The sequence below is a fragment of the Eptatretus burgeri genome, chromosome 16 (genome assembly GCF_056783735.1).
Source record: "Eptatretus burgeri isolate ZD-2024b chromosome 16, Ebu_testis_v1, whole genome shotgun sequence".
NCBI classification, from domain to species: Eukaryota; Metazoa; Chordata; class Myxini; order Myxiniformes; family Myxinidae; genus Eptatretus; species Eptatretus burgeri.
The window spans coordinates 24,948,419-24,961,402 of NC_140976.1; the positions used below are offsets into that span (position 1 = coordinate 24,948,419).

The 12,984-nt window shown below is 47.1% G+C and overlaps 1 protein-coding gene across 1 annotated transcript in view; it reads right to left on the reverse strand.

Annotated features, from left to right (window-relative positions):
- The window catches only part of LOC147010726 (uncharacterized), a 124,782-nt gene that overhangs the window by 54,726 nt on the left and 57,072 nt on the right, over positions 1-12,984 (reverse strand). The window contains exons 14-15 of the mRNA XM_085859013.1: positions 8,891-9,096; positions 8,650-8,736 (exon numbers count right to left, since the gene is read on the reverse strand). Coding sequence (XP_085715139.1) covers positions 8,650-8,736; positions 8,891-9,096 — 293 coding nt within the window. The remainder of the gene's footprint in view (positions 1-8,649; positions 8,737-8,890; positions 9,097-12,984) is intronic.

A 12,984-nucleotide genomic window follows, 5' to 3' on the forward strand; every position in this document is an offset into this window, starting at 1 on the left:
ACCTTCTTGGAAGATCGACCCCAGAACATTTTTGGCCCAAAGTGCAGTCTTTCAAGAACCGGCTGTACAGGTCAGACGAATGATTGAAGGTGATTAGAGTAGGGATAGGTCATTTGTTCAGCGTGTTGGCAATGACTTGCCAATTAGAATAGAAATATGCAATTTGTTCAGGGTGTCGATGATAACTTGCTCACTTGGATGACATGATCCTACCGAACAAGGAGATACATCTAAACCTGCATCTCCAATTTTTTCATTGAAGCAATGCCCCGCTATTTGCGGATTCGATGTTCTTGGAATTTTCCAGGAATGTATCCCCCCCCCGCAAATAGTGAGGTCTGACAGTGTAGAAGTTTTAAAAAATAAAAAAATCTTGTATTTCAAATACTGTGTGACTCCAACCCATGAGTGGTGAAAGCACCAGCACCAAGTCCGATCCAGCCCTTCCTGCACAATACATGACTAATTAAATCGTCATTGTATATATTCAATTAAAATCTGAATGAATAATACATATATATATATATATATATATATATATATATATATATATATATATATATATATATATATATATACATGGTGTAAAATAAGTAAATACCCGATTTTAAATTGTTGTTGCAGCTTTATTTATGAACTGATTTTAATGAATCAAAATGTAAATGACAGAGTATCCAAGAGCATGAAGCCAAAAAGCCTTGATGAACATTAGGAAAGAATAACCGATGTTCTCACCAACATTCCTGAAAACATGTTGTGATCATGTTGCATGTTGCAAAAGCAAATGTGTTGACAGTGCTGGAGCATGTGTGGAGGCTGAAAGAGTTGTGCATGAAATCTCTCTGGACACTCTTTCATTAATATCAGCTCATAAATAAAACTGCTACACCAATATAAAATTGGGTATTGACTTTTCATACATCCTGTATAATATTATATGTATTTCTACAGGGTGTCCCAAAAGTCACTGAGGGATTCAGAAATTAAACAACATTTCTGTTTTTTAATAATTTATGATTATTTCTATACATAAAGAAAATTTACAAAATGGAGATAAATTTGCTTTATTTATGACAAATGTTGCAGTTTAGATGTCCTCCATTTTTGACTTCGCAGAGACGGGCTCTTTCGACAGCATTTTCCATAACAGCGGACAATAACTCTGGCTGCAGCCCTCAAATTTCTGCACAGATGTTGTCCTTGAGCTGCTGAATTGTATGGGGCTTATTGATGTGTACACGCTCCTTTAGGTAACCCCAAAGAAAATAATTTGGAGGCGTCAAATCAGGAGAACGTAATGGCCAAGAAATTTCTGAATTTCGGGAAATTATTCGGTGTCCATGCTCTTTGGGTGAAAATAATTGATCGATAAAATTTAAAATAATATTCCACGATTTTGGTTCTTTGTTCAGTTGTGAATTTTTCCATGGGTAACTTCCAAATGTTAATCTAAATTCTGAAAAGAAAAGAAAAACAAATTATTACAAAACAGAAATGTTCTTTAATTTCTAAATCCCGAGGTGATATGCACATACACACACACACACACACACACACACACACACATATATATATATATATATATATATATATATATATACATATACATATATATATATATATATATATATATATATACACACACACACACACACACACACACATACACACACACACACACACACACACATATGTGTGTATATATATATATATATATATATATATATATATATATATATATATATATATATATATATATATATATATATATATATATATATATATATATATATATTTATATATATATTGTTACGGCTGTGGAAATTCGCAAAACACCATGAAGGGCCCGTAGGTGAGATAACTCTAAGTACATGTCTAGTTAGCCCCAAACACGTTGTTTAGAGGGAATAAATGTGATTCATTCGGGCTGCGACGCTTTGAGATAGCCGTTGTTCTGTTCTATCTTTATTTTGAACCAACCACGTCTCAAAACGCCATAACCATCAAACCACCACGGATAAACCCTCCACCACCCTCATCTCTCTCCTTCTACGGCCATTCCCGCACCACCTGTGAACACTGAGCGTCGGGCTGTCTTGGGCTTGTTCAAGATACGCACCAAGCCGTGAGTGCAAATAGCGGCCTTTCCGAGGGAGAATTCGGATCAGGAACACTACACGCCCACTTCTGATCCATCCAATTAGCAAGCGCGGAGCGGCTTGGCCATGCCTCCAGGCGCGCCTGTGTGAAATCCATAGATGCAAATTCTAGGATCAGGGGAAGTTCACGCCCACTTTTCCTCCGTCCAATTGGCAAGCGTGGCTCCGCCCCCGAGGTCATCCTGATCCAGAAATTTGCATATTGTTTTCTCCTGCCGGCTTATAAAACGGCGAGCGCAAGGCGAATCGTGGCAGAGTCAGTTTTTGGTTGGAGAGCAGAGTGTGGCAGCGGCAGAGTGTGGCAGCAGCAGAGTGTGGCAGAGAGTGAAGTCGGGTGGCGAAGGCATCGAGTTGGGTTCTGCAGTCGGCTGAGGAGAGTTGTGGGAAGAGGCCAAGGAGCTCGGGTCCGAGGCGAGAAGGACGGCGGTCGGCGACGAGGTCGCGGTGGGAGATCGCTCGTCGCGGGACCCAATCCAGCCAGCCATTCTACCTGCCCCAGGGCATCAACAATTCCCCCTTTTCCCCCACGCTGAGATAGCGCAACAAAGGGGGCCCCGTTCCCACCCCACTCCAAACGTCGTGCCAACGAAACCCGCGAAGGAGCACGGAGTCGGGGCACAGCCACGCGGCCACATCTGCGGCTCGTCCGCTAACGCGTCACGAGGACGCGGGTAGGACCCACCCGGTCTTGCGGACCTGGCTGCTCCTTCAGGTCACGCACGCATATTGGCCTACAGGCCCGTCTGCCCCCTTGTCTATGAGGGTGGCTTCTTTCCTTTGCTTTTGAGTAAATGTGTGTTGGCGCCGTCTGTAAAGTAGAACTCTATAAGTGTTGCCGTGTGTGCGCGTAGTCGGAAGTAACTCTGCGTCGTCGTTGCTTTTATTGTTTGGGTTGCTAAATGTGCATTTTGACTGTTTGGCTGTATATGTGTGCTTTCCGTGTGTCGCGTAATAAATGTGCATTGTGTGAACTGTTTTCCCGTTTCGCTTCGTCTTTTCTTTATTGACTCTCCATCCTGTTTCACGTAAAGGGTTCGTAGTGGGCTTAATACGCCCGGTAATTAATCTGAACCGTCTCGGTCGGCGATAACACCGCTCGGTTATCCCAATAGCATGGAACGAGCCGCCCAAGCGGCCCGTGTCCAGAGTCGACCTGCGGCGAGGTGCGATCGCCCGGTCGACCATTCGCGCAGGTACTTTGGTAGATCGAATTTGGCGAGCGACCCTATCCTGCGCGGGTGGGCAATTGGCACGATCGTGGTGAGGTTAAACCCCCACCCGTGACGAACTCCCGGCATTGGTCCGAGAGGGTCACGACTGAATTGTCCGTTCCGGTGGGCGAGGCGGCCGCCATTCGAGTTGAGCGGCCGATCGCATGCCGGCAGGCGTGAATTCGCAACACTGGTGTCAGAGAGCGGGAAACAAACCCTCCCGCCTACAAGCTAAATTCACGGGGAATCGGCTCAGGGGTGAGTTGGAGCGACCCCCGATTCCCTCCAAATTACGAGCAATTTAAATTAACCCCTTACGAGAAATAAGATGGAGTCTCAAGGCGAGCGGGAGCCGGGGGTATTAGAAATGGATTTAGAATGTGTTGAATCCATGGTCCAGGATGAAATCCCCGTGCAGGAAATGCTTGTTGTGCAGGATGAACTCCCCCAACTGAACCCAGAGCCCAAAATGGGCACAGCGGCAGAGGCCGCGCGTATGACACCTCCCCTCCCCCTCTCCACCAAAACCCCCCGATCCTTGTCGAACCGAGTGCACTCGACAGGATTCTGCAGGCAATAACAGCGAATGCACAACAAATGAACGCAATGAATGCGAAAATGGATGGAAACGCACTCAAAATGGAAACAAACACAAATGAAATGAAGAACGAAATAAAAGGCATGAATGTGAAGATGGATACAAGCACGAATGAAATAAAAACAAATGTGTGCAGGATGAATAATCAAATGAATGCGAATTTACAACAGGTGAAGAACGGAATTGAAAGAAGAAATGAAAAAAATGCGGGGTGAGACGCAGAACATGGGCCGAAGCCTGCAGGCGGGCATGAAGGCAATAACAGCGGAGTGCGTAATGGCGACGCCACGTGTGGGAGCGAATGAGCTGAGAGGGAGTTTAACAGTTGTCAGGCCCGCAGTGGAGGCGGGTAAGGACAAACTAATTCGGGAGACGTGTTGGGCGAGGGTAGTGACAGAGAAAGCAACAGTGACGGTGACCGAGAGGGAAAAACTAATTAGGGTGACGGAGACGTGCACGAGGGAGATAAGAGACGAGGTGAAAGGAATTGGGAGGGAGAGAAAAGAACAATTAAGACGGAAAGCAAGGATGAGGTACGTGGACATCGTGAAAGAGCAAGGAGTGAAACAGAGGGGGAAGGACGGGAGAGACTTAAGGAGAAAGCAAGGTTGACCTACATAAAGATAAGGGAAAGATGCCAGAAAGAAGCAGAGACTAATAGACATGAGGTGACGACGGAAAGGAGAAAAGAAATAATAGTGGAGACAAGGGAGATAACAAGAGAAGAGACGGAAATAATAGAGACACGGGAGATAGAGGGTGAATTGGACGGGATTGAAGACGAGCACACACACACAGAGGTAGTGGAGGAAAATGGGGGTGAGCTCGCAGAACGTGTCGGGACCCGGTGCGAGCAGTTGGATAGCCTCCTTCGGGAACGGAGGGAGCCGCTATGCTCCCTTGAAGCGAGTCACGACCAGGTGGGTTCGGTCGTGCTTCGCGGAGTTGAGGGGACGGGTGCTGTGGACAGGTGCACGGAGAGCTTGGGGGGGTATAGAGGTCCCGGAAACCCTTGGGGTGGCACAAATCCCCAGTGTGGTTGTCCCGGTGTGTGTGGTGCAAGGTGTGAGTGCACCCCGTGTGTGGAAGCGATCCCGTGTGTGAGTGGTGTGTTGGCGAGTGTGCCAGAATGCGTGCTTCCCAGCACGCCGTGTGGGAGTGAGGCACGGTGTGTTAGTGAGACACCGCGGGTGAGTGCCCCCGCGTGTGTGAGTGGTATGGTGTGTGTGAGGGAAACGGCACGAGTGAGTGAGCGGCCGAGTGCAAGGGAGACCGTGTGTGTGAGAGAGCGGTATGTAAGGGAGATGTCGGTCGGCATGCGTGAGCATGCAGCCGCATCTCCCGGTGTGAATGTGAATGTAATGGAATGGAGAGTGAGCGTCGTGACACGCAGGTGTGCGTGGTTTGAATGGCGACGCCAACGACAATTGAGAGACAAAGGCCAAGTAGCGGCTGTAGCTATTGTGGGGACCGTGCCGGGTTTACACAGCAGCGAGCACGAGGTTCGGGCCGTGCAACGCACGAGGCCGCCACATGCTCGCTTGCGGGAGTGAAGCCCGGTCCGGAAACGCCAGCGGTGGATGTTGCCGATCCTGCGGACGGACAAAGTTTAGGCAGGTAAACGGATTCGGACCGGACGGGTTCTCCACGCGAGCGTGTGTGTTAAGCTCCAACGGGCAGAGCACATGTGTTCGCGTGGGGAACCCCTCGAGACGTGGGGCTTGTGTTTTTTTTTCTTTTATGCGCCGGGTGACGTCATGGCTGCGTGTATGGTTGGAATCCGGCAGGAGGGTGAATCCCCGCCGGATGGTACCGTCCAAGAGGGACGAGGGACGTGAACAGCTGCCATGACGCCACGCCACAGGTGCGCGGCTGTGAATTGGGTAGATCAAATTTGGCTAGCGACCCTATCCTGCACGGGTGGGCAATTGGCACGATCGTGGTGAGGTTAAACCCCCACCCGTGACTAGCTCCCGGCGTTGGTCTGAGAGGGTCACGACAGAATTGTCCGTCCGGTGGGCGACGTGCCGCGATTCGAGTCACGTGGCCGTCCGCACGCCGGCGGGCGCGAATTCGCAACAATATATATACACACACACACGCACATATATTGGGTGGTCGCTAGAGTACCATTATTGTCGGGTTTTCCGTGTGTGTGTGTGTGTGTGTGTGTGTGTGTGTGTGTGTGTGTGTGTGTGTGTGTGTGTGCGTGCGTCTGCAACGCGAGGCTCCACAGCACAAACCAGCAAACCAATTTCGATGAAACTTGGCGAACAGGTGCCGTATGAGCTGGGAGTGTGCGCGTTTGAGTTTCGTTGCTAAGCAACCACCAGATGCTATGCAGTGGCCGAAAAACCGTGTTTTAAGAACGCAAACGGTATTCAATACTTGTCCTACAGTTTTGAATGTGGAGAAACGAGATTTCGGAATTAAACACTTCGAGATATTTAGAAAATTTTACTTGAGCCGATTTTTTATTTAGATTTTATTTTTCCAATGGTAGTCCTTCAAAAATAGGGCATCTATTTACCGTCATTTTTTTGTTTGTTTGTTTGTATGTAATGGACAGCTCTGGAGGCCAGAGGAGTCAACCAATTTTGATGAAACTTGACAGGTAGGTTCATACCAGGATCTAGTTCTATGCTTTTGTGCACTGTTGCTATGGACACCACTGCTGCCTAGCAACGGAACTTTGAAATTTTAGAAAAATCCTAAAAAATAAATTTTTTCGAAAATCAAAAATGGGCTTCCAGGCTTTTATGCGCACTATAATCAACCTCTTTGTCAAAAAATTTCAGCCTGATCCGTCAAAAACTATGACTAGTATGCAATTATGTCGCGACCACTCATGTTGCCTACCGGCTCGTATATATGTGTGTGTGTGTGTGTGTGTGTGTGTGTGTGTGTGTGTGTGTGTGTGTGTGTGTGTGTGTGTGTGTGTGTGTGTGTGTGTGTGTGTGTGTGTGTGTGTGTGTGTGTGTGTGTGTGTGTGTGTGTGTGTGTGTGTGTGTGTGTGTGTGTGTGTGTGTGTACAAATACATACATATACATATAGTTGCGGATTTCAGAATCCGGTCTGATGAATGCATCCACACATCCAGGTCCTCAGACAGTTATTTCCTTAAATGCATGTCCAGGATAGACCCATCCCCATGTTGAGTGGGATTTTAAATGTGGTGCATTGAGAAGGGAAAAGAATAGATTCCCTCTCTTATGGGCAGCTTTTTTCTTCACGACAGACATTTATGCACATATTTCTTTCACGAGCGCCGATGCCCGCCTTTTTTTTCAGCAACGTTTACACACATTTCTTTCACGGACGCCGAGGCCCGCCCTTTTTCCAGCAACGTTTTCACACATTTCTTTCACGGACGCCGAGATCCGCCCTTTTTCGAGAGCACGGGTTGTCATGGGAACAGGGCGCAAGTGGGGTGGGGTGAACTTGAGAGGACTCTGTGCCCGTCGAGACGGGCCAGATATATAAAAAGAAGAGGAGGTCCGTGTGAGAAAGCACGCGAGCGGGAAGCGAGCAAGCGAGCGAGTGAGCGTGTGGGTGCTGACCAATGCCAACAACGAGACAATTTGTCAGTCAGTTCATCCTTTCCAGTGCTTGAGCAAGCGAGTGTGTAGTGCGCGTGTGGGTGTGATCAGCACCGACGAGTGAGGCACGGGTCGGTCACCAACGAGTGAGGCACAAGTCGGTCACAACGAGTGAGGCGCAGACGTGGACTGGCGTTCAAGGCTGGGTGCTGGCGATGGACAAGCCAAGCACACACACATTTCAGGACGTTTCCACTTGACGGATGACTTCTCTCTGGTGAGCGAGATGACTCTTCTCTCCCCCCCTGAATGATTTGCTGGGTACCCTTGTCTGTGTTTCGTTGAAGTAAGTCAACCCCCGATAAGCATCTGCTCTCTGTCTCTTTCCTGTCATTTTGATTGAATTTGCCTGATTAACTATTCATTTTGATTGCTTTGGAATTTATTCACTTATTTATCTCAGGAAATAAAAAGTAAATTTAATTATTTATTTTCTTATTAATCAATCATTTGTTGACTTGCAACCTGTCCGTGTTTGTCCTTTCCTTCCATTGGTCTAGCATTGTCCGAACCTAGATAGACTGGGAGGTAATTACCACAGATTTGACCAAAAATAGTCGGCACACACCAGCAGTTAAAACGCTTGGCCACCCTCATTAAGATCCAATCAAAATAACATTGGTGCTTTGTCGAGGGCGCGCTCCCTGTTCAGGTAATCACGTGACATCTAGTTAAACGGCATTATTAGACGGTGGACACTGGAACTCGTGGTTAACTGGGTGGCGTTCGTGGTGATAAAACAACCCACCGTACGACAACATTTATTGTGAGCGGTGGCCCCAGGTCCGGCTCTTCCGAGGACAACCGGGGATTAATCCCCCTGAGTGACAAACTGGTGTCTCGGTATCCGTGGCCGCAACAATATATATGTACGTATATACACACACATAAATGTAGAAATATGTATATATATATATATATATATATATATATATATATATATATATATGTATACACACACACACACACACACACACACACACACACACACACACACACACACACACACACACACACACACACACACACACACACACACACACACACACACACTCTCGAGCAGCTTATGACAAACTTGTACCTCATCTTTGTATTTGCAGTTTCTTGCTTTGTATACCACGCCATAGCCTCCAGAACCAATCCGCTTAAAATGGCTCCAGCCATCGGTCTGAAACCAAAATTTTTGCACAAACATGTGATCACGTTTAAATAATCCTTGTGAATTCTGCATTTATAAATGACAATTTTCCAAAAAATATTGTAACAAAAGATGAAGAAAGACATGTAGTACACAAAAAATGGAAATGCGACTTGTTACTAACATTGCACATCTTGCTGAAGATGTAATTCATGATATTGTCGCTTTCGTCCCCCTCTTCTTTTTCCCCCTCTTCTTCTTCCTCCTCCTCCTCCTCCTCTTCTTCTTCCTCCTCCTCCTCCTCCTCTTCCTCCTCTTCCTCTCCCTCATCAAACATCCATGTTACCGCCGAAACATGTTCATTCTTTTTGTCTTCTGGAACAGGCTCATCTGGTATAAACATCAGTGTTTAGGTTTTTTTAGTCGCAAAAGTTCTTAATGGTGAATATATAAAAATGTTCGAAAGTGCACTCAACCACAGATGAAGTTTGGAATGATAATTTTAGCCAAGGTTTGAACCTCTGTATAACATTCAAAACAAGGAAAAGAGCAATCAGAGATTGCAGACCCTCACCAGGACTTCTTTTGTGTGGTGTTTGTGGAGTCTTGTGTGGTGTATTTTGTGTGGCATTTGTGGACTGGTGTGTTACATAATTAATTAGAGACATAATTAGAATTGCCACTTTAAAACTGTATGTAGTGTCGACGGCTCAACCAATGTCGAGCTCATTGTGGTGAGAAGTAAAAGTCCCACTATGTCCCGAGCAGCTCAACTGAGGCGTTCCGAATTAATGGTGGATGGCACGCGCGTGGGTCATGAGGAGAGACACGAGAAACCTTAAGCTTTTGAACCAAATGGGTTTATTTGCCAAACCACAATAACAAAAAGAACCAGGGAGGATTGAACACGACGGAGGAGACGACGGCAAGTTAAGGTGGAGAAGAAAAGGAAAATGCCGAAGTGATAATAAATAAATAATTATGAACAAATGGGTAGGAAATCTTAAGAACTAGGCGCCACACTCTGGACTCAGTCACAGACGGGGAGGGGACAAAACCAGGGAGGACTCAGCTTTTTGGCAGCGGGGATGAACAGATGAGAAGGGATGAGGAGCGATGAGGAGGAGAGCAGACAATGAAGCGAGCAAACGATAAGGCGAGCAAACGAGGACGAGATCGGCAGGAGATAAAAACAGGCCACAGGTGACAATCAGATGCAGAGGAAGGCAGGCAAGACGACCTCCTCAAAGAAAGCTGCCCTCACTCTTCAGTCTTTTCACTCTCACCAGCCCTTTCCTCCCTTCGTCGTGTTAGCCTCAGACTCACTCTCTTAGTTTTCCTCACACCCACTCTTTTCTCAGCCGTCTCCAACCTCGCACAGCCAACTCCTTGGAATCCTATCTCGACCAACTGCTCATGCTGGCCCTTACCTCTCCTTTTTTCTCCGCCACACTCCGCCCGCCCCTTTATGGGAGACGATCCACCACTCTGCCCCCGCCTCTTTCGTGCCCCCCCAGCAACCCCCTTTGGTTATTGGACACAATCCTGTACGGGTCGCAACTCCGACACAGGACACCAGCAAGCCGGCACTCATTTTGCCAAGGTCGGAAGGATGACAGGCAGAGTCAATCCCACCTGGTATTAATTCAAAAGCCGAGTGGGATTTGAACTCAGGATCCTAGGATTGCAAGCCCACCACCCGAATCATTAAACCAACACCAGGCACATCCCCTATATGGTGTACAGGCAAACAAGACAATACTTCTAACTGCAGCACACCGAGGGACGGGCTTGGAGGAACGCAATGCAAAATTTCCCTGTAAGCAGGACGAGAATCACTTGATCACAGATGATGCTATTCCCCATCACAGATTCCTTGTGCATAGGCCTCCTTGGCCACCCTTAGCACATGTACAGTTTTATGCCTCAGCACCTGAACAGCTCAGCTCTGCCATTCAGCCTGGCCCTGAAACTTTGGCCAATGGTATCCAGTGTCCGTTGAGACTTCTTCTTCACTCTACGGTAAGTTCCTAGATATCCACCGGCAACATCAGGGATGGTGGTCTTGAAGGCACTCCACAATGCTTCAGGATTCCCCAAAGAACCAAGACCCCCCCCCCCAAATCCCCACTCAGCCTATTCGCAAACTCCTCAGCTACCCTCTCATCCTTGACCTTGCCAACATCCAGCCGAGGCTGGGATGGTACCATTCTCCCGGATTTAAGCTGCAACTTCAGAGTTGCTGCAACAAGCCTGTGGCTGGTATTTAGGAACTGAGCACTCTGGTGTACCCTGCAGTTCTGGATTATCCTCCAGAGACAATCAACAAGCACATGGTCAATCTCCTTTGCTATACCACTAGCATTGGAATACGAAGTCCAGCGATGAGCCTGTGGGCACTGAATCCATGAACCAGCCACCCGGAGTGCATGACTTCTTGCAAAATCAAAGGAACTTAGTGCTATTCTGGTTCACAGTTCCAGACACATGGGGACCAACACATGTCTCATAACCATCCCCATCAGTTCCAGTCAATGCATTGAAATCCCCCAAGTCTCGAAGGGTATCTCGCCTGGGGCATTTATCAACCACAGACTCGAGGGTGGCATATAATGCGTCTTTCACGGTTAAATCACTCGCCTCAGGCAGAGCATATACAGAGACCAGGGAAATGTCACCCAAGGAGTGATGAATCCTTAATCTCATAATACGCTTGTTGACCGGTGTTGCCTCAATTATCATGGGAATCAGCTTATTGGACACAGCTGCAGCAACTCCTTTGGCATGGGAACCATCAGAGCGACAAGACCAATAGAAGGTGTAACCACCCGTCATGATCTCGCCGCAATCCGGTCTCCAAACCTCAGAGAGTGCTGCAATACTGATGTCCAAATGCTTGAGCTCAAATGATAAGAGACAGGTGATCATCCACTCTTAGGGATAGGACATACTAGGCACCCACCCGAAGGGACTACCTCAGGTTAACCCAAGGTGACCGCCATTCGGTGGACGACACCTCAGCACCACCCGACACACACTAACACAATCTGACCTGGGAAGGTTAACCCATGGTTTCCCTGCTATCATCAAAGATTGGAGGTCCCGAAGGCTTTGCCTCAATCCCGTCATCCAGTGAGCTGTCCTGCGGAGGGAAGCTGTACAGGAGGTACTCCCACGGTGTGGATTTTCAGATTTATTTGTGATTTTCATACGTTTTGCGCAATTAAGGATTTTACGGTGGCTGGAGTGCCACCAACCTCCTAATAAAAAGTAACCCAACTGCAGGAGGATGTCCACAGACACAGTTGGGCACCAGAAATGGATGGCCATTGGCTTACAAGGAGCTCCTCAGTCCTTTGACGCTTGTGCTTGGCCGATATCGGCAATTTTTCAGGAATCGGCAGGTAAGAATCATGGTGATTTCCACCTGCGGTACATACTGTTTACAGCCCAAAAACCTTGAGTATCTTTCACCGAAAAATAACATTTCACTTATATCGAAGTTTCAGGGATATGTTAACAAACATTTGTCTTTATAAACAGCTGGGTGTGAGGGGTGGAAAAAAATTTGGCTCGGTAATTTAGAAAACACATTAATACAGCAAACGGCTCGGAAATCGGTTGTTATTTCACTACTCGCTCAGGGTGACAGAGCACAAATCATTCACTCTGAATGACGTGGCATGGCAAAAGTGTCTGCAGTGAGTGAACAATTCGCTCAGAATAATGTAGCATGGTATCGCTATCGACAATGGGCACTCAGCAAGTGGCTTAGGCACTCATGCAAGCACTCCAATTAAATGGTTGATAAGGAACGGTTAGCCAGACTGTTGCTGCATACTATATAAGATCCCTTTAACTTTAAAACCGGTCTTCACCGCGCTCGCAGCAGATAATGAAATAAAATGAATTCGTTCAAACAATGACTTTATCCACAAAAGAGTTGCTGCTTAATGCAGAACAACCCTGGAGACATCGCAAAGTTTCACACCCTCGGCAGGCCTCGAGCGGAACGAGCCGTTATGGTGCTCGAACCATGCATAACCCGAGTGGATGGTTACCAAGACCCGTCGGTCCAAATGCACAATTTACCGTTTCCCAATTTCCCAACACGCACCGTGCTGAGCCAAAGAAAGAAGCACAGAAACGAGCTGATACATTCAACAATAGGGGTATTTATTTTACAATGGGGGAAAGGGAACACATAAAGAGCAGAGTTATCGCGACTATAAGAAATGTAATTTTACACAAAATACACCTGTGCGGGAGTGACGGTCA